Here is a 23,556-nt window from a genome sequence, read left to right as displayed (position 1 = left end):
ACACAGTCGTCCGGAACAGCTGGTGCTCTCATGCATGCCTCAGTGTTGCTTGCCTCGAAGCAGAGCATAGAAGTGATTTAGCTCGCCTGGTTTAGGCTCGTGTCACTGGGCAGCTCGCGGCTGGGTTTCCCTTTGTGGTCCGCAAGCCCTGCCACACAAGACGAGCGTCGGAGCCGGTGTAGTACGATTTGTCCCTGTTCAAAGAGCTCATGCGAGGATCAAACTGGGATCCATTCTGCAGGGGGATGGAGGCCTTCAGTGCATTCGGGAAAGTATTCAGACCCCTAGACGTTTACCATTACAGCGTCAAGTAAAATATGTAAAAAAGTACAACTTTATTAAAAATAAATGTGCAAATGTAGACAATGTACAGAAACATTCATATAAAACCAATTCAGTCGAGACGAGAAAACAACATTCAGTCAATGGAGGAGCCCAGCATTCAGCAGCCATTTCATCTCTGATTGGTTCTCCTATCTCGGCTCCTCTCCGACCCATAATTAAAAACATATCCGAGCTAAACAAATGTTTTAAAAGAGGGGACAGGAAGTACAAAGAATTGCAAAACAACATAATAAATGTTTTTCTTTTAAAACCACACATTCACAGTCTCCTGACATTGCGTTTGCTCCGAGCGCTCCCGGGAAGAACGTCCGTCCTGCTCCGTCTCTTGGCCGACAGGCTAGCGCATTCTCTGGATCCGTGGAAGGCACAAAGGCAGCCGGTACAGAACCGGAATCCACAGTCAACGCTGCTACACACGGCCTCCATCTTCACCGAGTGACACCGAGCAGGGTGCCGGCACCGAGGGCAGGGCTTCAGACATTCGTCAGTGAAGAGGGTTTTGGCCACCTAGGAGGACAGAAAACACAATATAAAACAGAGATTAGAGCTAGTGTCCTTGTCTACAGGGAGGGATCCACTACCTAACAGAGCTAGTGTCCTTGTCTACAGGGAAGGATCCACTACAACAGAGCTAGTGTCCTTGTCTACAGGGAGGGATCCACTACAACAGAGCTAGTGTCCTTGTCTACAGGGAAGGATCCACTACCTAACAGAGCTAGTGTCCTTGTCTACAGGGAGGGATCCACTACAACAGAGCTAGTGTCCTTGTCTACAGGGAGGGATCCACTACAACAGAGCTAGTGTCCTTGTCTACAGGGAAGGATCCATTACAACAGAGCTAGTGTCCTTGTCTACAGGGAGGGATCCACAACCTAACAGAGCTAGTGTCCTTGTCTACAGGGAGGGATCCACTACCTAACAGAGCTAGTGTCCTTGTCTACAGGGAAGGATCCACATTTGGCTGATTTGATAAACTTACAGCAACGAGACATCATTAAAATAGCAACGTTAGTTGGATGTGCGTTTTAATTAATAACGGCCATAAACTAATGTCTTATTTTTTATGAAATATACCTGAAACTTAGGGCCACATAACATGACACAGGGGACTCACCTGTATGAACAGGTCCTGCTTGCTGGCTGAGTTGTGCTGGACGGGGGTTGAAGTGCCCGTTCCTGACTGGGGGGTACCACGGATGCTGGTACTGGGGGTCCTGGACTGGGCCTGGACTGACTTCAGGACAGACCGGCTCGGCAGGGTCAACCTGGTCTCTGCATCAGGGACATGGACTGCACTGCCAAGCTGCACACACACACACACACACACACACGGAATGAACAGTGTTGGTGAAAGTAACCCTGTATTCATAAAGAGAATCAGTAGGAGTGGTGATCTAGGATCAGTTTGTCCTTTAGACCCTACTGAATAAGACAACACGGACCTGATCCTAGACCCGACACGGACCTGATCCTAGACCCTACTGGCAACACGGACCTGATCCTAGACCCGACACGGACCTGATCCTAGACCCTACTGGCAACACGGACCTGATCCTAGACCCTACTGGCAACACGGACCTGATCCTAGACCCTACTGGCAACACGGACCTGATCCTAGACCCTACTGGCAACACGGACCTGATCCTAGACCCTACTGGCAACACGGACCTGATCCTAGACCCTACTGGCAACACGGACCTGATCCTAGACCCTACTGGCAACACGGACCTGATCCTAGACCCTACTGGCAACACGGACCTGATCCTAGACCCTACTGGCAACACGGACCTGATCCTAGACCCTACTGGCAACACGGACCTGATCCTAGACCCTACTGGCAACACGGACCTGATCCTAGACCCTACTGGCAACACGGACCTGATCCTAGACCCTACTGGCAACACGGACCTGATCCTAGACCCTACTGGCAACACGGACCTGATCCTAGACCCTACTGGCAACACGGATCTGATCCTAGACCCTACTGGCAACACGGACCTGATCCTAGACCCTACTGGCAACACGGACCTGATCCTAGACCCTACTGGCAACACGGACCTGATCCTAGACCCTACTGGCAACACGGACCTGATCCTAGACCCTACTGGCAACACGGACCTGATCCTAGACCCTACTGGCAACACGGACCTGATCCTAGACCCTACTGGCAACACGGACCTGATCCTAGACCCTACTGGCAACACGGACCTGATCCTAGACCCTACTGGCAACACGGACCTGATCCTAGACCCTACTGGCAACACGGACCTAATCCTAGACCCTACTGGCAACACGGACCTGATCCTAGACCCTACTGGCAACACGGACCTGATCCCAGAACCTACTGGCAACACGGACCTGATCCCAGAACCTACGCGGACCTGATCCATAAGACTATATGGACAGATGGGACCTGATCCTAGATCCTAATGAATAAGACTACATGGACCTGATCCTAGATCCTAATGAATACGACTACATGGACCTGATCCTAGATCCTAATGAATAAGACTATATGGACAGATGGGACCTGATCCTAGATCCTAATGAATAAGACTACATAGACAGATGGGACCTGATCCTAGATTCTAATGAATAAGACTACATAGACAGATGGGACCTGATCCTAGATCCTAATGAATAAGACTACATGGGCAGATGGGACCTGATCCTAGATCAGCACTCCTACTGAGACGCTAATAATAGTGGCCCCAGACAAAGTGCTTTTCTAGATCGATGCTGACACACGGTTACAGGAGACAACCTCACCTCCAGAGAGGCCTTGACGTCCGTCAGGTAGCGTCTCCTCCTGCGGCTGGACATCTTGTTCTGAACTATGATCTCATCCCAGCTCCGGGACACCTGACCGACCCTGTAGACCAGGAGAACACACGCAACAATGTGATGACAATGACGTGGTAATAGAATGTTCTAGCAAGCGTTTTGATTACACACACACACACACACACACACACACACACACACACACCTTTCAGAGAGTATTCATATAGCCCTGGTCTTATTCCACATGTTTTGATTACACACACACACACACACACACACACACACACACACACACACACACACACACACACACACCTTTCAGAGAGTATTCATATAGCCCTGGTCTTATTCCACATGTTTTGATTACACACACACACACACACACACACACACACACACACACACACACACACACACACACACACACACACACACACACACACACACACACCTTTCAGAGAGTATTCATATAGCCCTGGTCTTATTCCACATGTTTTGTTGTGGTCACAGCGCTGAATTCCAAAATGGTTTTGTTTCTCACCCATTTGCACACAAAACACCCCTCAACAAAATGACAAAGTTGAAAACATGTTTTGAATCCGTCCACACATTTTATCAAAATGAAATACAGAAATCTTATTTAGTTAAATATTTCAGAGCCCTTTTGTTATGACACTGGTGCATCCCCGACCTTCTTCGATCATCCGCGAGACGTCGCTACAACCCGATTGGTGTCCACCTGTATTCAATTCAATAGTTTGGACATTGATTTAGAGAGAAACACACCCGTCTATATGAGGGTCCCAGAGTTGACAGGTTGTATCTGAACTACCCAGACTCTGTCTAGAGCTGGCCGTCCCGACCAAACTGAGCTACCCAGACTGTCTAGAGCTGGCCTTCCCGACCAAACTGAGCTACCCAGACTCTGTCTAGAGCTGGCCGTCCCGACCAAACTGAGCTACCCAGACTGTCTAGAGCTGGCCTTCCCGACCAAACTGAGCTACCCAGACTCTGTCTAGAGCTGGCCGTCCGACCAAACTGAGCTACCCAGACTCTGTCTAGAGCTGGCCTTCCCGACCAAACTGAGCTACCCAGACTGTCTAGAGCTGGCCGTCTGACCAAACTGAGCTACCCAGACTGTCTAGAGCTGGCCGTCTGACCAAACTGAGCTACCCAGACTGTCTAGAGCTGGCCGTCTGACCAAACTGAGCTACCCAGACTGTCTAGAGCTGGCCGTCTGACCAAACTGAGCTACCCAGACTGTCTAGAGCTGGCCGTCCGACCAAAATTCTCAATAAATTTGCTACAATTTCTATAAAAAAAAACATCATTATGGTGTATTGTAAGGGAACAAAAACATACATTTAATCCATTTTTTAATTCAGGCTGTAACAAGAACAAAATGTGGAATAAGTGAAGGGGTATGAGGACTTTCTGGAGGTACTGTATTAAAATCCTCACCTATAGACATCTTCAGAGGACAGCTGATTGAGGATCTTAGCCAGGATGTGTCTGAGATTCTTCTTCTTCAGCTCGGTAAGGATGTCTACCTTCCCCAGGCCCATCTTCCTGCCGATCAGCCCAGCCAGGGGCATGGTGGTCCTGGAGGCCTCCTTCTCAGAGACCCTCAGCAGTTCCTCCAGACTGGTGCGCTCCAACAACATCCTGGATGACAGGGCCCGGACCATCTGCAGGGCCGGTGTGAAGGACAGGTCCTCTAGCTTAGCGGCGGCGGTTGTTGTTGTTGTTGTTTTCGGCGGCGTCACATCCGGGAAGACGTCACTGTCGTCGTCCTCCTTGAAGAAGCTGAGCTCCAGATGGTCCTGGGATACGAGGTTCTTCTTCTCTCTGCGATGAGTTCTGTGGGCTGCCAGGTTCCTCACGTCCCGGTCCCCCTCAGACTGGGAACCCCCCCTCTCGGAGAGTGGAGAGGCGACGCTGGCGCTCCAGTCTGGACCTGATGATCATAATTTTTGATGATCATAAATAACTTCACAAAAAAAAAACCAAACAGAAGCAAACAAACTGAATTACACCAAGTACAACTAAAATTATTAAATATTACAATTATTAGCTACAAAAACACCATAAACATACAACACTGAAACGTTCTACAGCAATGTTTCACAACGCAACCTTCTCAACATTTGTATATACTGTTGAGGGTACTCAAGGATTGGTGATGAGAAACACTGTTCTAGGGCGTTCAATGAAAGTCAAAAAGCTATCTAGCCTACCTCCTCTTCATCATCATCATCTCAGTCAGCCTGCTGGGGGTCTCCTTGCACCTGGAGCTACCCGACGACAACAGCAGCAGCTCCTGGAAAGAACCATCATTGTCTACCTCCTGGGATTTATCCAGAGCCAAGGAGCTGAAGCCACTGTCCTCAGACATAGAGCGGTCGTAGAGTTTACGAGTAGGGGTGGAGGAAGGGGTGTCAAAGTGATATTTAGGAGTAGGGGTGCTCAGGACACTCAGGCTGTCCGAGAGGTTAGCCGCTACGTCGTTGTTGACCGGAGTCTGGAAGTTGTCTTTGGCCGAGGGCGTTAATCTGCTATAGCGTGGGGTCTCCAGCATCTCCGTGGTAAGGTCTGAGGGACCGACGCTCTCTTCCAGGTCTACATCTGAGAGCGACGTAGCAGACGCCTTTCTCTCAAAGACGTTGGTCATGTTGCATTCACCATCTTCGAGCGTCGACGTTTTTACAAGAGAGAAGAGGAGGCGCAGTTTCCTGCCGGACAGAAGCGCGTCTTCTGGTTTTAAAGCGCTCGAAGCCAAAGCTCCGATAGTAAAGGCATCCGGCGAGTCAAAGACCACATTTGAGCCGTGTTCGGTTCTCCCGTTGGATGACCAGTCAGTCCTTTTAGTGCGTGGCGTTTCTGTATCGTCTGCGGTTTTGGACACGAGGAGACGTCTTCTCAGCAACGGCTCTCTCCTGGATACTTTGGGAGTTTCGCACCAGCCGTTCCTCAGCGGCTGCTCCTTCAGGATGTCTCTCTGCGGACTTCTGACGCCCGCTTGTCGTCTGTTCTTTCTGGGTGACAGAGGTTCGCCCGTCCGTGAAACGTTCTCTTTAGGCGTTTCGTGAAAACCGTCGGAAGATAAAAAACACTTTGAGAGGTCAAAGGTCTCTCCACTCTCAATCTTAGAGCTGTAGCCGCTGTCCAGGTATCCGCTGTCATGACAAGCTCCATATTGCAGGTCTTTGAGGTTGTGGAAAGTGCCATCTGGTCTGAGACAGTGCTCCATACTGCCTTTCAGATGTAGAAACACAAATATTTCACCGGGTGACTGACGGGTCTGGTGTTTCAAACTGATCTGTGAGAAGACATTGGAAAAACAGTGCAGTTAGACAAAAACGGTCACTTTTGTTGTAAACAAGCTAACTAGCTAACGTTAGCTCTAAGTCAATTAATGTAGCTAGCTAGTTAGCTCAAATTAAACAAACATGTAAACTGTACTCAATTTTGGTAAATACAAATATATCTAGCTGACTTCAGCTATCATTTATTTTTAAATCAAATTAAAAAGTGGTCAATAGTTAACAGGTTATGAGAGTAGTTACTTTTAACTTTCCAAGTGGATAAAAACAAACAACCAGAAGCTAACTAGCAGTCGACGACTGTGACAACAACTCCGTAGTTGTTATGTTGTTGTTGATAAACGGCATTTAAATCCCGTTTTGGGGGTTTTAAACTGTTCCGGGTCGATATCTCCATGGCTCCCAGTCGCCCGCTCAAAACTGAACTGCGACCGCCAAAAAACACCCTCTACTGAGGCTGGGGACACTGGCTCCTTCCCTCCCTCTTCCCTCTCCTTCCCCCTCCTTCCCTCTCCTTCCCCTCCTTCCCCTCCTTCCCTCTCCTTCCTTCTCCTCCCTCTCCTTCCCCTCCTTCCCCTCCTTCCCTCTCCTTCCCCTCCTTCCCTCTCCTTCCCTCTCCTTCCCTCTCCTTCCCTCTCCTTCCCCTCCTTCCCTCTCCTTCCCCTCCTTCCCTCTCCTTCCCTCTCCTTCCCCTCCTTCCCCTCCTTCCCTCTCCTTCCCTCTCCTTCCCCCTCCTTCCTTCCCCCTCCTTCCCCCTCCTTCCCTCTCCTTCCCCTCCTTCCCTCTCCTTCCCTCTCCCTAGAGACCCATTAACTGACTGGCTGACTGGCTGGCTGGCTGGCTAGCTAAAAGACTGGTTGGCTGACTGGCTGACTGGCTGGCTGGCTAGCTAAAAGACTGGTTGGCTGACTGGCTGGCTGGCTGGCTGGTTGACTGGCGTCAAAAACAAAAATGTTAAAAAGCAGTTGCAATTTCAGAATGTCATTGCAATGTAGAGTCCATTGTTTGTTCTATTATTACTAGTTAGCTTTGCTTGTTAAACAATTGGATTACTAGCTTAAAGTTAATATGCTAAATGTTAGCAACTCACATACTAAAATGTAATATATATATATATATACATACACAAGCCTGAGACAGACGTTAACGTTGCGTAGACAACTAGTTAACGTTACTTACCTAGTTATTGTTTCAGAAAGAAAGTTAATCCTTTTTGTCGAAGTGTTGTTTACTAAACTTCTAGCCAAAAGGCAAAATGTCGGACATTGCAACGAGCTATATCGTGTTGTACCCGTTTAAAGACGACAGTCTCCTCCTATAATGAACTGTGTGTTCAGAGGACTGAGATGTTTTCAAATCTGGTGCGTCTCTCACTCCACATCTCGCTCCACTTCTCGCGATACTTTGTTTTCCCAAACACACGCACTGTCGTCTGGGAGGAAATTCTCCTTCCTTCAATTCAACTACCGGGACAAGTGTAGATTGCTTTTGCGTTTAGCGAAACTCTCCGGTTGATGTCAAACACAAGATTGTAATCACTCGTTCTTGCATGTGATACCCTCGTTTAAGTTTGGCTAGTAACATCTAAACTGCAGACATGGTGGCCACTAAGAAAACTGTGAGTTTGAGATTGGAAAAATCGTTCATTTATTATAGAAATGTTTGCGCGCATCCTTTAAATTTAATCGGTGATGGGGGTAAATGTTATTTTCAAATCATTTATCCCAGTGTTGAGTGACCAAGCAGGGTCCGCTTTCGGGTTAGCGAAGGAACTTTAGGCTTACGAGTGTCTACGATGCATCTTTCCTAGGTCGGTAGATGTAACATGCGTTTCCCGAAACACCGCGACAACGTTCGGTAGGTGCGTCGTTGCGGCATGTGTAATAAAGGCAGCGTTCATCTCGGGTAAGCTTTCTCCGTTCAAATACATTGGACCAAATAGTAAAAATGAAACCCCATTGAAATGAACATTAAATTGATTTCAGGGAAATATGTAGGCCTGTGTAGCATATACCGTATTCACTTTAATGCAGTCATCGCGGTTTTCATGTTAAGCATATTTTCTAACCTTGCTTGTAACAATTATTAAGACATTGGCAACTGTGTATTTGTAGTCAACTTCGTTGTGAATTTATCGGTGGTCACACAAGAGACAGATCCACATCTGGATTCTATGTTTAGCGACATCTTCTGTGTATAAAGTGACGCAGTAGGGGGGACGCAGGCAACGACGCACTTAGCTTTTTCTACGAGTGGTCTGCGGCAGTCGATAAATAACTCGCGTTTAAGTACAACGTTAGTAGTGCTGGTTTTAGGGAAACGGCTCGGAGGTTTTAACATTGCTCATACGAAGGTTCTAACGATGAAGTTAGTCGTAAGATGCTTTTGTGAAACCGGGCCCTCGCCTGGTCTATATTGACATGCCATGATGGATGTGAAATGGCTAGCAAGTTAGTGGTGGTGCGCGCTAATAGCGTTTCAATCAGTGACGTCACTCGCTTTGAAGTAGTTGTAGCTCAAGGGAAACAAGAGCTGCAGCTTTTGTGGCGCGATGGGTAACGATGCATCGAGAGTGACTGTGGTTGATGTGTGCAGAGGATCCTGGTTGGTGCGAGGAGAGGGACGGAAGCTATACTGTTACACATGGACTGCCTTGTGTTCTGACGCCTTTATGCATTCCTGGGCTAAAAGCAGCCCGACTGTCAGAAGGCCGACTTCCCCGACCGTCAGAAGGCCCACTTCTCCGACCGTCAGAAGGCCCACTTCCCCGACCGTCAGAAGGCCCACTTCCCCGACCGTCAGAAGGCCCACTTCCCCGACCGTCAGAAGGCCCACTTCCCCGACCGTCAGAAGGCCGACCGTCAGAAGGCCCACTTCCCCGACCGTCAGAAGGCCCACTTCCCCGACCGTCAGAAGGCCCACTTCCCCGACCGTCAGAAGGCCCACTTCCCCGACCGTCAGAAGGCCCACTTCCCCGACCGTCAGAAGGCCCACTTCCCCGACCGTCAGAAGGCCCACTTCCCCGACCGTCAGAAGGCCCACTTCCCCGACCGTCAGAAGGCCCACTTCCCCGACCGTCAGAAGGCCCACTTCCCCGACCGTCAGAAGGCCCACTTCCCCGACCGTCAGAAGGCCCACTTCCCCGACCGTCAGAAGGCCCACTTCCCCGACCGTCAGAAGGCCCACTTCCCCGACCGTCAGAAGGCCGACCGTCAGAAGGCCGACTTCCCCGACCGTCAGAAGGCCCACTTCCCCGACCGTCAGAAGGCCCACTTCCCCGACCGTCAGAAGGCCCACTTCCCCGACCGTCAGAAGGCCCACTTCCCCGACCGTCAGAAGGCCGACTTCCCCGACCGTCAGAAGGCCGACTTCCCCCGACCGTCAGAAGGCCGACTTCCCCGACCGTCAGAAGGCCCACTTCCCCGACCGTCAGAAGGCCCACTTCCCGACCGTCAGAAGGCCCACTTCCCCGACCGTCAGAAGGCCCACTTCCCCCGACCGTCAGAAGGCCCACTTCCCCGACCGTCAGAAGGCCCACTTCCCCGACCGTCAGAAGGCCCACTTCCCCGACCGTCAGAAGGCCCACTTCCCCGACCGTCAGAAGGCCCACTTCCCCGACCGTCAGAAGGCCCACTTCCCCGACCGTCAGAAGGCCCACTTCCCCGACCGTCAGAAGGCCCACTTCCCCGACCGTCAGAAGGCCCACTTCCCCGACCGTCAGAAGGCCAACTGTCAGAAGGCCAACTGTCAGAAGGCCAACTGTCAGGAGGCCAACTGTCAGAAGGCCAACTTCCCTGACAGTTGGTCTCTAAATCAGTTTCTCTCCCCAGAAAAAGTCCCTGGAGTCCATCAACTCTCGTCTTCAGCTGGTGATGAAGAGTGGGAAATACGTACTGGGCTACAAACAGACTCAGAGGATGATCCGCCAGGGCAAAGCCAAGCTGGTCATCCTGGCCAACAACACACCTGCTCTCAGGTAACTACAGGGCAAAGCCAAGCTGGTCATTCTGGCCAACAACACACCTGCTCTCAGGTAACTACAGGGCAAAGCCAAGCTGGTCATTCTGGCCAACAACACACCTGCTCTCAGGTAACTACAGGGCAAAGGCAAGCTGGTCATTCTGGCCAACAACACACCTGCTCTCAGGTAACTACAGGGCAAAGCCAAGCTGGTCATCCTGGCCAACAACACACCTGCTCTCAGGTAACTACAGGGCAAAGCCAAGCTGGTCATTCTGGCCAACAACACACCTGCTCTCAGGTAACTACAGGGCAAAGCCAAGCTGGTCATCCTGGCCAACAACACACCTGCTCTCAGGTAACTACAGGGCAAAGCCAAGCTGGTCATCCTGGCCAACAACACACCTGCTCTCAGGTAACTACAGGGCAAAGCCAAGCTGGTCATCCTGGCCAACAACACACCTGCTCTCAGGTAACCACAGGGCAAAGCCAAGCTGGTCATCCTGGCCAACAACACACCTGCTCTCAGGTAACTACAGGGCAAAGCCAAGCTGGTCATCCTGGCCAACAACACACCTGCTCTCAGGTAACTACAGGGCAAAGCCAAGCTGGTCATCCTGGCCAACAACACACCTGCTCTCAGGTAACCACAGGGCAAAGCCAAGCTGGTCATCCTGGCCAACAACACACCTGCTCTCAGGTAACTACAGGGCAAAGCCAAGCTGGTCATCCTGGCCAACAACACACCTGCTCTCAGGTAACTACAGGGCAAAGCCAAGCTGGTCATCCTGGCCAACAACACACCTGCTCTCAGGTAACTACACTGATCCAAAAATATAGACGTGAAGTTAGTCTCAATGCATGAACTAAAAGACCTCTCAGATATTTTCCATACGCCCAAAAAATAGGTCCAACCGACCAGGTGTAACCAGGTCCAACCGACCACGTGTGACCAGGCCCAACCGACCACGTGTGACCAGGCCCAACCGACCACGTGTGACCAGGCCCAACCGACCACGTGTGACCAGGCCCAACCGACCACGTGTGACCAGGCCCAACCGACCACGTGTAACCAGGCCCAACCGACCACGTGTAACCACGTGTAACCAGGCCCAACCGACCACGTGTAACCAGGCCCAACCGACCACGTGTAACCAGGCCCAACCGAACACATGTAACCAGGCCCAACCGACCACGTGTAACCAGGTCCAACCGACCACGTGTAACCAGGTGTAACCAGGCCCAACCGACCACGTGTGACCAGGCCCAACCGACCACGTGTGACCAGGCCCAACCGACCACGTGTGACCAGGCCCAACCGACCACGTGTGACCAGGCCCAACCGACCACGTGTGACCAGGCCCAACCGACCACGTGTGACCAGGCCCAACCGACCACGTGTGACCAGGCCCAACCGACCACGTGTGACCAGGCCCAACCGACCACGTGTAACCAGGCCCAACCGACCACGTGTAACCAGGCCCAACCGACCACGTGTAACCAAGCCCAACCGACCACATGTAACCAGGACCAACCGACCACGTGTAACCACGTGTAACCAGGCCCAACCGACCACGTGTAACCAGGCCCAACCGACCACGTGTAACCAGGCCCAACCGACCACGTGTAACCAGGTCCAACCGACCACGTGTAACCAGGTGTGACCAGGCCCAACCGACCACGTGTGACCAGGCCCAACCGACCAGGTGTGACCAGGCCCAACCGACCACGTGTGACCAGGCCCAATCGACCACGTGTGACCAGGCCCAACCGACCACGTGTGACCAGGCCCAACCGACCACGTGTAACCAGGCCCAACCGACCACGTGTAACCAGGCCCAACCGACCACGTGTGACCAGGCCCAACCGACCACGTGTGACCAGGTGTAACCAGGCCCAACAGACCACGTGTGACCAGGCCCAACCGACCACGTGTGACCAGGCCCAACCGACCACGTGTGACCACGCCCAACCGACCACGTGTGACCACGCCCAACCGACCACGTGTAACCAGGCCCAACCGACCACGTGTAACCAGGCCCAACCGACCACGTGTAACCAGGCCCAACCGACCACGTGTAACCAAGCCCAACCGACCACGTGTAACCAGGACCAACCGACCACGTGTAACCACGTGTAACCAGGCCCAACCGACCACGTGTAACCAGGCCCAACCGACCACGTGTGACCAGGCCCAACCGACCACGTGTGACCAGGCCCAACCGACCACGTGTGACCAGGCCCAACCGACCACGTGTGACCAGGCCCAACCGACCACGTGTGACCAGGCCCAACCGACCACGTGTGACCAGGCCCAACCGACCACGTGTGACCAGGCCCAACCGACCACGTGTGACCAGGCCCAACCGACCACGTGTGACCAGGCCCAACCGACCACGTGTGACCAGGCCCAACCGACCACGTGTGACCAGGCCCAACCGACCACGTGTGACCAGGTGTGACCAGGCCCAACCGACCACGTGTGACCAGGTGTAACCAGGCCCAACCGACCACGTGTGACCAGGTGTAACCAGGCCCAACCGACCACGTGTGACCAGGCCCAACCGACCACGTGTGACCAGGCCCAACCGACCACGTGTGACCAGGCCCAACCGACCACGTGTGACCAGGCCCAACCGACCACGTGTGACCAGGCCCAACCGACCACGTGTGACCAGGCCCAACCGACCACGTGTGACCAGGCCCAACCGACCACGTGTGACCAGGCCCAACCGACCACGTGTGACCAGGCCCAACCGACCACGTGTGACCAGGCCCAACCGACCACGTGTGACCAGGCCCAACCGACCACGTGTGACCAGGCCCAACCGACCACGTGTGACCAGGCCCAACCGACCACGTGTGACCAGGCCCAACCGACCACGTGTGACCAGGCCCAACCGACCACGTGTGACCAGGCCCAACCGACCACGTGTGACCAGGCCCAACCGACCACGTGTGACCAGGCCCAACCGACCACGTGTGACCAGGCCCAACCGACCACGTGTGACCAGGCCCAACCGACCACGTGTGACCAGGCCCAACCGACCACGTGTGACCAGGCCCAACCGACCACGTGTGACCAGGCCCAACCGACCACGTGTGACCAGGCCCAACCGACCACGTGTAACCAGGCCCAACCGACCACGTGTAACCAGGCCCAACCGAACACGTGTAACCAGGCCCAACCGACCACGTGTAACCACGCCCAACCGACCACGTGTAACCACGCCCAACCGACCACGTGTAACCACGCGGTCCCATTGTTTCAGCACGACGATGAATGGCGGCCCCATGTCGCAAGAAATCTGTACACAATTCCCGGAAGGCTGGAAATGTCCGTTCTTCTTCCATGGCCTGCGTACGCTCCTCCACTCTGGTTCTTCTTCCATGGCCTGCGTACGGTCCTCCACTCTGGTTCTTCTTCCATGGCCTGCGTACGCTCCTCCACTCTGGTTCTTCTTCTCTGGTTCTTCCATGGCCTGCGTACGCTCCTCCACTCTGGTTCTTCTTCCATGGCCTGCGTACGCTCCTCCACTCTGGTTCTTCTTCTGGTTCTTCTTCCATGGCCTGCGTACGCTCCTCCGCTCCTCCACTCTGGTTCTTCTTCTCTGGTTCTTCTTCCATGGCCTGCGTACGGTCCTCCACTCTGGTTCTTCTTCTCTGGTTCTTCTTCCATGGCCTGCATACGGTCCTCCACTCTGGATCGACTGTGTCCCAGTTCCCGCCAAAATATCGAGCAACTTCAACACAGCCATTTGAATTAAGAGTGGGGACAAAATTCCACAGGCCACAAACAGCAGCCTGATTAACTCTTTATGTGAAGGAGATATGTCACACGGCATGAGGTAAATGGTTTGTCACATCAGATACGGACTGGTTTTCTGATCCACGCCCTTACCTTTTTGTTGATAAGGTGTCTGTGACCAATCGATTCATATCTCTGTATTCACAGTTGTGTGAAATCTATAGATTAGGGCCTGATGAATTTATTTCAATTGACTGATTATTTGAAATCGGGTGTGCTACTACTTGGCTGGCGCAGAAACCTCTTTCCCTCAGGGAAGATTACGCAGTCCTGCTCAGCACTGATATTGAACTAAAGTCCTGCTCAGCACTGATATTGAACTAAAGTGAACCCACCCTAAAAGTGACTGGGCTCAGCACTGATATTGAACTACAGTGAACCCACCCTAAAAGTAACTGGGCTCAGCACTGATATTGAACTAAAGTGAACCCACCCTAAACGTGATTTGAACTCTTCTCCCGGTTAGGAAATCAGAGATTGAGTACTATGCGATGCTGGCTAAGACTGGGGTCCACCACTACAGTGGGAACAACATAGAGCTTGGCACGGCCTGTGGGAAGTACTTCAGAGTCTGTACCCTGGCCATCATTGACCCTGGTGAGTGTTTTATTATTATTATTATTATTATTATTATTTTTAAATCTTCCATGAAAATGGGACAAATGTAACAACGTTGTCACGTGTGTGTGTGTGTGTGTGTGTGTGTGTGTGTGTGTGTGTGTGTGTGTGTGTGTGTGTGTGTGTGTGTGTGTGTGTGTGTGTGTGTGTGTGTGTGTGTGTGTGTGTGTGTGTGTGTGAACTGTTATTCTCTCGCGACTGGTTTCTTGAACGCAACTTGTAATTATTTTCTAATCATCCACAGGGGATTCTGACATCATCAGGAGTATGCCTGACCAGCCACAGGGGGAGAAGTAGTCTAGTCACTTCCGTTTCTCTATAGATGTATTTTGGTATAAATAAATCGACTTCAAGATGACCCAGTTGTTGTTGTCATATGTTTAGTCATTGACATGTGATTGTATTACAATGGAAGACATCGTGGAAGAGACTAAGAAATGTGGGCACTTGTGTTTTTTTTGTTTTTTTTTTCTACATCAAGCTTGCATTGTAATGAAGAGGGTCGCCCCCCTGGAGTTGGGTCGCCCCCCTGGAGTTGGGTCGCCCCCCTGGCGTTGGGTCGCCCCCCTGGCGTTGGGTCGCCCCCCTGGCGTTGGGTCGCCCCCCTGGCGTTGGGTCGCCCCCCTGGCGTTGGGTCGCCCCCCTGGCGTTGGGTCGCCCCCTGGCGTTGGGTCGCCCCCTGGCGTTGGGTCGCCCCCCTGGAGTTGGGTCGCCCCCCTGGAGTTGGGTCGCCCCCCTGGAGTTGGGTCGCCCCCCTGGCGTTGGGTCGCCCCCTGGAGTTGGGTCGCCCCCCTGGAGTTGGGTCGCCCCCCTGGCGTTGGGTCGCCCCCCTGGCGTTGGGTCGCCCCCCTGGCGTTGGGTCGCCCCCCTGGCGTTGGGTCGCCCCCCGGCGTTGGGTCGCCCCCGGCGTTGGGTCGCCCCCTGGCGTTGGGCCCTGGCGTTGGGCGCCCCCCTGGCGTTGGGTCGCCCCCCTGGCGTTGGGTCGCCCCCCTGGCGTTGGGTCGCCCCCCTGGAGTTGGGTCGCCCCCCCTGGCGTTGGGTCGCCCCCCTGGAGTTGGGTCGCCCCCCTGGCGTTGGGTCGCCCCCTGGAGTTGGGTCGCCCCCTGGCGTTGGGTCGCCCCCCTGGCGTTGGGTCGCCCCCCTGGCGTTGGGTCGCCCCCTGGCGTTGGGTCGCCCCCGGCGTTGGGTCGCCCCCCCGGCGTTGGGTCGCCCCCGGCGTTGGGTCGCCCCCCCGGCGTTGGGTCGCCCCCCCGGCGTTGGGTCGCCCCCCCGGCGTTGGGTCGCCCCCCCGGCGTTGGGTCGCCCCCGGCGTTGGGTCGCCCCCGGCGTTGGGTCCCGGCGTTGGGTCGCCCCCGGCGTTGGGTCGCCCCCTGGAGTTGGGTCCCCCCTGGCGTTGGGTCGCCCCCCTGGCGTTGGGTCGCCCCCTGGCGTTGGGTCGCCCCCCTGGAGTTGGGTCGCCCCCCTGGCGTTGGGTCGCCCCCCTGGCGTTGGGTCGCCCCCCTGGCGTTGGGTCACCCCGGTGTTAATGGACTGTAGTAGAGCCACAAAGGTCAAAAGGCACAATACCATCTTCACATCACCACAACTACTGTATCAGACTCTCCACTGATACACATTACATCACCACAACTACTGTATCAGACTCTCCATATAATTGTCCCCTTTTAAAAGGACATGGGCCCATATAATTGTCCCCTTTTAAAAGGACATGGGCCCATATAATTGTCCCCTTTTAAAAGGACATGGGCCCATATAATTGTCCCCTTTTAAAAGGACATGGGCCCATATAATTGTCCCAACAATCGACAACAATTCCTTCACTGAAATAATTGATTGTTAGTGGTCACTCACAACACAGCAATATAAATCTGTCATTGGGTCAAACTCCCAGAGCACAGTCCAGGGATGTATTCATTCTGTCTAATGGGTTCAAAACATTTCCCAACTAAAACTATAGTACAAGTAGGATTCGTTTGCTTTTGTTTTTAAGAGACCCTTTTTTTTAACAACAGAATTGTCAGAATGAATACACTAGTTCAGTGTGTTCTGGTTGAGTTCAGACCCTCCTACAGCCCATCCTCGTGTTCCAGTTCAGTCTCAGTGTGGGTTGGTTCACGGCTTCCACTCCAGACGTTCTAGGTTTCTCCAGAACATTAGGACGAGACTACAATGTAATCGCAAGATTAGTTAATTCACTTGTGTTTGGCCTTAGTGGCCAGAGCCTGTAGGTTAGCCGGTCCTCCCCACACTGTCCCGAACACGTCCCTCTCAGTCCTCAGGGCCACCTCCAGGGGGAGCTCTCTCCCAGACACCACCACGCTCTTTATGGCTCTGATGACCGGGGCTGGACCCGTGGTGTAGCATTCCAACCACTGCTCTGCCTCCAGGAGGGCGTTGGCTCCAGACCCAGCCAGGGAACCTTCCAGGACCCCGTCCGCAAGCCCAATCTGAAGCCCCATCTCTGGGTCTATTTTCAAAGCGCCACCCAGCATCTTCAGGGCGTTCTGGCCGCCTACGATGCGTACCAATCTAGCTGCACCGCCCCAACCAGGGACCAGACCCATGTGTTTATGGACAAACTGGATCACACTGCCCGGCGCCATCAACCTAGCAGGGAGAGACCGGGACGTTGGTTTTTTAGAGATTGGAAACTTGGTGGATTAGTTTTTAAAAAATATTTCTAGAAAAGGCCTTTTTATTGTGAACTCTACTTTTCTCCACTATCTGGATGTAGGTCAAAGGTTAATAAACACAATGGTGATATCTATGGACAATGAGTCACGTTACTGTACCTAAAGTCACAGGCAGTAGTGAGTTCAGCTCCTCCCCCCAGTGCGTTCCCCTCCACCAGAGCTACAGACAACAGGGGTAGCCTTCAACAGAGAACACGTGGGTTAGTGTGGCACAGAGCATCTGGAGTGACACGCCGATCTTAGAACCATCTACCACAGAGGCTAGTGAGTAACTACCTCAGTAGTCTGGTCAGGGCATTCTGCATGAACGTACACATCTTCATCCCATCCTGAAAGACAAGACGCATCGTTAGTAGACCAGGAGGTCCAACTCATCCCATGGAGGGCCTGGAAGTGTCTGCTGGTTTTGGGGGAGTTTTCTCTTTCAATTAAGACCTAGACAACCAGGTGAGGGGACTTCCTGACTAATTAGTGACCTTAATTCATCAACCAAGGAAGGAAAGAAGCACACTCAGACACTCGGCCCTCCGTGGAATGAGTTTGACACGTGGTTTAGGAAGGGTTGGATATATCTCTGACAACATTGAGGACTGACCTGAGGGTTGGATATACCTCTGACAACATTGAGGACTGACCTGAGGGTTGGATATATCTCTGACAACATTGAGGACTGACCTGAGGGTTGGATATATCTCTGACAACATTGAGGACTGACCTGAGGGTTGGATATATCTCTGATAACATTGAGGACTGACCTGAGGGTTGGATATATCTCTGATAACATTGAGGACTGACCTGAGGGTTGGATATATCTCTGACAACATTGAGGACTGACCTGAGGGTTGGATATATCTCTGACAACATTGAGGACTGACCTGAGGTTTGGATATATCTCTGACAACATTGAGGACTGACCTGAGGTTTGGATATATCTCTGACAACATTGAGGACTGACCTGAGGGTTGGATATATCTCTGACAACATTGAGGACTGACCTGAGGGTTGGATATATCTCTGACAACATTGAGGACTGACCTGAGGGTTGGATATAGCCCTGACTGCGTTGAGGTCTGACCCAGAGCAGAATGTCCCAGCAGCCCCCTGGATGATGAGACCTTTGCCCTCCGTCCACTCCTCTAGCTGGGACACCCTCTCCTCCAGCTCCACCATCATAGAACCTGGAGAAAACAACAGGGTAGTGTTCAGTAGGGATAAAACGTTTTGAACCTGAGTGAAACACGGAGGTACAACCTGAACATGTTCAATATGACCTTTATTTTATTTTTAAACAGATGAAACAACATCTCATGGAACGACGGCGACTGTTTTGTTTTATTGTTAAATGGTTTGTTAAAGTCCTTGTCCATCAGTGTATCAGTGTTCTGTTACTTGTCATGTTTTGTCTTTTTCTTTTGCTGCTAATGGAGATCCAAAATAAACACATTTTTTATTGGTCATCTGTTGCTAAACGTTTTGCTACAGTGTGCCCTACTCAACACAACCCAGTTCATCTGTTGCTAAACGTTTTGCTACAGTGTGCCCTACTCAACACAACCCAGTTCATCTGTTGCTAAACGTTTTGCTACAGTGTGCCCTACTCAACACAACCCAGTTCATCTGTTGCTAAACGTTTTGCTACAGTGTGCCCTACTCAACACAACCCAGTTCATCTGTTGCTAAACGTTTTGCTACAGTGTGCCCTACTCAACACAACCCAGTTCATCGATGCTAAACGTTTTGCTACAGTGTGCCCTACTCAACACAACCCAGTTCATCTGTTGCTAAACGTTTTGCTACAGTGTGCCCTACTCAACACAACCCAGTTCATCGATGCTAAACGTTTTGCTACAGTGTGCCCTACTCAACACAACCCAGTTCATCTGTTGCTAAACGTTTGCTACAGTGTGCCCTACTCAACACAACCCAGTTCATCGATGCTAAACGTTTTGCTACAGTGTGCCCTACTCAACACAACCCAGTTCATCTGTTGCTAAACGTTTTGCTACAGTGTGCCCTACTCAACACAACCCAGTTCATCTGTTGCTAAACGTTTTGCTACAGTGTGCCCTACTCAACACAACCCAGTTCATCTGTTGCTAAACGTTTTGCTACAGTGTGCCCTACTCAACACAACCCAGTTCATCTGTTGCTAAACGTTTTGCTACAGTGTGCCCTACTCAACACAACCCAGTTCATCTGTTGCTAAACGTTTTGCTACAGTGTGCCCTACTCAACACAACCCAGTTCATCTGTTGCTAAACATTTTGCTACAGTGTGCCCTACTCAACACAACCCAGTTCATCTGTTGCTAAACGTTTTGCTACAGTGTGCCCTACTCAACACAACACAGTTCATCTGTTGCTAAACGTTTTGCTACAGTGTGCCCTACTCAACACAACCCAGTTCATCTGTTGCTAAACGTTTTGCTACAGTGTGCCCTACTCAACACAACCCAGTTCATCTGTTGCTAAACGTTTTGCTACAGTGTGCCCTACTCAACACAACCCAGTTCATCTGTTGCTAAACGTTTTGCTACAGTGTGCCCTACTCAACACAACCCAGTTCATCTGTTGCTAAACGTTTTGCTACAGTGTGCCCTACTCAACACAACAACCCAGTTCATCTGTTGCTAAACATTTTGCTACAGTGTGCCCTACTCAACACAACCCAGTTCATCTGTTGCTAAACGTTTTGCTACAGTGTGCCCTACTCAACACAACCCAGTTCATCTGTTGCTAAACGTTTTGCTACAGTGTGCCCTACTCAACACAACCCAGTTCATCTGTTGCTAAACGTTTTGCTACAGTGTGCCCTACTCAACACAACCCAGTTCATCTGTTGCTAAACGTTTTGCTACAGTGTGCCCTACTCAACACAACCCAGTTCATCGATGCTAAACGTTTTGCTACAGTGTGCCCTACTCAACACAACCCAGTTCATCGATGCTAAACGTTTTGCTACAGTGTGCCCTACTCAACACAACCCAGTTCATCTGTTGCTAAACGTTTTGCTACAGTGTGCCCTACTCAACACAACCCAGTTCATCTGTTGCTAAACGTTTTGCTACAGTGTGCCCTACTCAACACAACCCAGTTCATCTGTTGCTAAACGGTTTGCTACAGTGTGCCCTACTCAACACAACCCAGTTCATCTGTTGCTAAACGTTTTGCTACAGTGTGCCCTACTCAACACAACCCAGTTCATCTGTTGCTAAACGTTTTGCTACAGTGTGCCCTACTCAACACAACCCAGTTCATCGATGCTAAACGTTTTGCTACAGTGTGCCCTACTCAACACAACCCAGTTCATCGATGCTAAACGTTTTGCTACAGTGTGCCCTACTCAACACAACCCAGTTCATCTGTTGCTAAACGTTTTGCTACAGTGTGCCCTACTCAACACAACCCAGTTCATCTGTTGCTAAACGTTTTGCTACAGTGTGCCCTACTCAACACAACACAGTTCATCTGTTGCTAAACGTTTTGCTACAGTGTGCCCTACTCAACACAACCCAGTTCATCTGTTGCTAAACGTTTTGCTACAGTGTGCCCTACTCAACACAACCCAGTTCATCTGTTGCTAAACGTTTTGCTACAGTGTGCCCTACTCAACACAACCCAGTTCATCTGTTGCTAAACGTTTTGCTACAGTGTGCCCTACTCAACACAACCCAGTTCATCTGTTGCTAAACGTTTTGCTACAGTGTGCCCTACTCAACACAACCCAGTTCATCTGTTGCTAAACGTTTTGCTACAGTGTGCCCTACTCAACACAACCCAGTTCATCTGTTGCTAAACATTTTGCTACAGTGTGCCCTACTCAACACAACACAGTTCATCTGTTGCTAAACATTTTGCTACAGTGTGCCCTACTCAACACAACACAGTTCATCTGTTGCTAAACGTTTTGCTACAGTGTGCCCTACTCAACACAACCCAGTTCATCTGTTGCTAAACGTTTTGCTACAGTGTGCCCTACTCAACACAACCCAGTTCATCTGTTGCTAAACGTTTTGCTACAGTGTGCCCTACTCAACACAACCCAGTTCATCGATGCTAAACGTTTTGCTACAGTGTGCCCTACTCAACACAACCCAGTTCATCGATGCTAAACGTTTTGCTACAGTGTGCCCTACTCAACACAACCCAGTTCATCTGTTGCTAAACGTTTTGCTACAGTGTGCCCTACTCAACACAACCCAGTTCATCTGTTGCTAAACGTTTTGCTACAGTGTGCCCTACTCAACACAACCCAGTTCATCTGTTGCTAAACGTTTTGCTACAGTGTGCCCTACTCAACACAACCCAGTTCATCTGTTGCTAAACGTTTTGCTACAGTGTGCCCTACTCAACACAACACAGTTCATCTGTTGCTAAACGTTTTGCTACAGTGTGCCCTACTCAACACAACCCAGTTCATCGAGCACCAGCCCCCTTAGTTCCACTGTCATTCTCAGGAGAAACAAAGAGTCCGAAATAGGGGTTCTGTAGCTCAGTTGGTAGAGCATGGCGCTTGAAACGCCAGGGTAGTGGGTTCGATCCCCGGGACCACCCATACGTAGAATGTATGCACACATGACTGTAAGTCGCTTTGGATAAAAGCGTCTGCTAAATGGCATATATTATTATTATATATTAAATATCAACTGAAATATATTTCGCTCCGTTTGGTGAAGAGAAAACCAAAGAGAACCGGAGTGATATTTAGTCTGAATTGCAGGTTAGCAAAGAGCAACACTCGGATCAATTAATAAAATATAACATTAGGCAGTGCTTCCATACCAGAGAAAGCGTTCATGCGGGCAGGGTTGTTGACGGTCAGTACCGCGATGCCCGACTCCTGTTTGACAAGGTCTATAGATCCCCCAGGGAAAGCTTGGAGTTTCTCTCTGATCTCCTTCTCCTGGAACCCCTCGGCATCGGTGTGAACTGATCCACTGCCCCTGAGGAGGTGCTGCCCCCAGGCACCAGGCCGACTGCCCCTGAGGAGGTGCTGCCCCCAGGCACCAAGCCGAATGCCCCTGAGGAGGTGCTGCCCCCAGGCACCAAGCCGACTTCCCCCGAGGAGGTGCTGCCTGGCTGCAGACAGAACCATGCTGCTACCAGGGAAAGGTAGGAGAGAAGGATGGAGGGATAGAAACAGACAGGAGAGGGACTGAGGAAGAGGAGGAGAGAGAAAAACAAAAAGGAGAGGAAGAGCAAGAGAGGGTAACAGAGAGGAATCAGCACTGTTATTGAACTGTAAAACAGTTGGCCAGAGTTGGTTGCTAGGCCGTATGTGTGCAGTTACCAGTCCATAATAGTCCTCTGTCTGTGCTAACTGAGGCAGATAGACAGTAGCTCAGGTCCCAACTAAGAGATCTACGCATGCGCATCTGACCCATGCAGAGGCACCTTATTGTTGTTGCCTTCGTGCGATGGGCAGGAGCTAGCTGCCTAACCATATCCTTCAGTTATATCCTCTTTATAAAAATGTGGATTTCTAAAAGCGTAGACTTTAACATCCCCAAAAGCACTGTGGAAAAAACGTCCCTAACAGCCTGATAATTAGGTGATATAACATAAGAAGCGACATCTTAAAATATTTCACAAACCTGTGCTGTCTGATTGCTCAATGTTGTGGTGTAACATTGAAACCTCTCCCCCGGAAACATGAACCAGTGAACAAGGAACCCCGGCCAGCTGCACTTCACTGGATCCGACACACGAGGGCAAGCGAACACTCCCGTCATTCAGAATGATTGATTCTATCTAGCTTTACCAAAGAGAATTATGGTATACACTCATTTTTCGGTTCACCGTTCTGTCGAGTAATTATATATGTCGTTCAAAAATGATTCAAACATGCCGTGCTATCAGTTCACCCCCTTTTTTCTCGGCATTTATTTTTATTTAACCTTTATTTAATTAGGCAAGTCAGTTAAGAACAACATTTTATTTACAATGACAGCCTACCAACAGCCAGAAGGCCTTCTGTGGGGACATGGGCTGACAAAAATTAAATAAATAAAAAATACATTTTTAAA

The 23,556-nt window shown here is 51.2% G+C and overlaps 3 protein-coding genes across 5 annotated transcripts; 1 reads left to right on the top strand and 2 right to left on the bottom strand.

The window, feature by feature from the left end:
• Positions 1-316: 316 nt before the first annotated feature.
• Positions 317-8,123, bottom strand: LOC124017624 (F-box only protein 43-like). The gene is made up of 6 exons (XM_046332877.1): positions 7,632-8,123; positions 5,367-6,448; positions 4,591-5,043; positions 3,115-3,217; positions 1,460-1,648; positions 317-852 (listed from the first exon to the last, which is right to left on the bottom strand). Exons 2-6 carry the CDS (start codon positions 6,377-6,379, stop codon positions 604-606), a joined length of 2,007 nt encoding a protein of 668 aa, XP_046188833.1. The 5' UTR covers positions 6,380-6,448; positions 7,632-8,123; the 3' UTR covers positions 317-603.
• Positions 7,887-15,196, top strand: LOC124017644 (60S ribosomal protein L30-like). Of its 2 annotated transcripts, XM_046332905.1 has the most exons (5): positions 7,894-8,070; positions 8,263-8,357; positions 10,283-10,428; positions 14,687-14,817; positions 15,083-15,196. In XM_046332905.1, exons 3-5 carry the CDS (start codon positions 10,325-10,327, stop codon positions 15,133-15,135), a joined length of 288 nt encoding a protein of 95 aa, XP_046188861.1. In that variant the 5' UTR covers positions 7,894-8,070; positions 8,263-8,357; positions 10,283-10,324; the 3' UTR covers positions 15,136-15,196. The 2 variants fall into 2 exon arrangements, with proteins under 2 accessions (XP_046188860.1, XP_046188861.1); XM_046332904.1 differs by lacking the exon at positions 8,263-8,357 and having other exon boundaries at positions 7,887-8,070.
• Positions 15,197-16,462: 1,266 nt separating this feature from the next.
• Positions 16,463-23,161, bottom strand: LOC124017640 (ethylmalonyl-CoA decarboxylase-like). 2 transcript variants are annotated; one of them, XM_046332897.1, is made up of 6 exons: positions 23,125-23,161; positions 22,313-22,685; positions 18,567-18,709; positions 17,808-17,860; positions 17,631-17,711; positions 16,463-17,445 (listed from the first exon to the last, which is right to left on the bottom strand). In XM_046332897.1, the coding sequence occupies exons 2-6, from the start codon at positions 22,623-22,625 to the stop codon at positions 17,031-17,033; spliced, it is 1,005 nt and encodes a 334-aa protein (XP_046188853.1). In that variant the 5' UTR covers positions 22,626-22,685; positions 23,125-23,161; the 3' UTR covers positions 16,463-17,030. The 2 variants fall into 2 exon arrangements, with proteins under 2 accessions (XP_046188853.1, XP_046188854.1); XM_046332898.1 differs by lacking the exon at positions 23,125-23,161 and having other exon boundaries at positions 22,313-22,537; positions 22,577-22,680.
• Positions 23,162-23,556: the final 395 nt, after the last annotated feature.

Source organism: Oncorhynchus gorbuscha, unplaced genomic scaffold, assembly GCF_021184085.1.
Source record: "Oncorhynchus gorbuscha isolate QuinsamMale2020 ecotype Even-year unplaced genomic scaffold, OgorEven_v1.0 Un_scaffold_295, whole genome shotgun sequence".
NCBI classification, from domain to species: Eukaryota; Metazoa; Chordata; class Actinopteri; order Salmoniformes; family Salmonidae; genus Oncorhynchus; species Oncorhynchus gorbuscha.
The sequence above is the reverse complement of the archived record's forward strand: the minus strand, read 5'-3'. Positions and strand labels throughout refer to the sequence as shown.

Bases quoted from the DNA above. Each gene is read 5' to 3' on its own strand.
- LOC124017624 (XM_046332877.1), bottom strand. From the start codon at position 6,379: ATGGAGCACTGTCTCAGACCAGATGGCACTTTCCACAACCTCAAAGAC. The intron at 5,044-5,366 runs GTAGGCTAGATA...ACTCTCCGAGAG, and splicing joins ATGATGATGATGAAGAGGAG to GGGGGGTTCCCAGTCTGAGG. The intron at 853-1,459 runs GTGAGTCCCCTG...CTGTCCTCCTAG, and splicing joins AGCAGGACCTGTTCATACAG to GTGGCCAAAACCCTCTTCAC.
- LOC124017644 (XM_046332904.1), top strand. From the start codon at position 8,050: ATGGTGGCCACTAAGAAAACT. The intron at 8,071-10,282 runs GTGAGTTTGAGA...TTCTCTCCCCAG, and splicing joins TGGTGGCCACTAAGAAAACT to AAAAAGTCCCTGGAGTCCAT. The intron at 14,818-15,082 runs GTGAGTGTTTTA...AATCATCCACAG, and splicing joins CCTGGCCATCATTGACCCTG to GGGATTCTGACATCATCAGG.
- LOC124017640 (XM_046332897.1), bottom strand. From the start codon at position 22,625: ATGGTTCTGTCTGCAGCCAGGCAGCACCTCCTCGGGGGAAGTCGGCTT. The intron at 17,712-17,807 runs GTAGTTACTCAC...TCTCTGTTGAAG, and splicing joins GCCCTGACCAGACTACTGAG to GCTACCCCTGTTGTCTGTAG. The intron at 17,446-17,630 runs GTACAGTAACGT...TCTCCCTGCTAG, and splicing joins ACTACTGCCTGTGACTTTAG to GTTGATGGCGCCGGGCAGTG.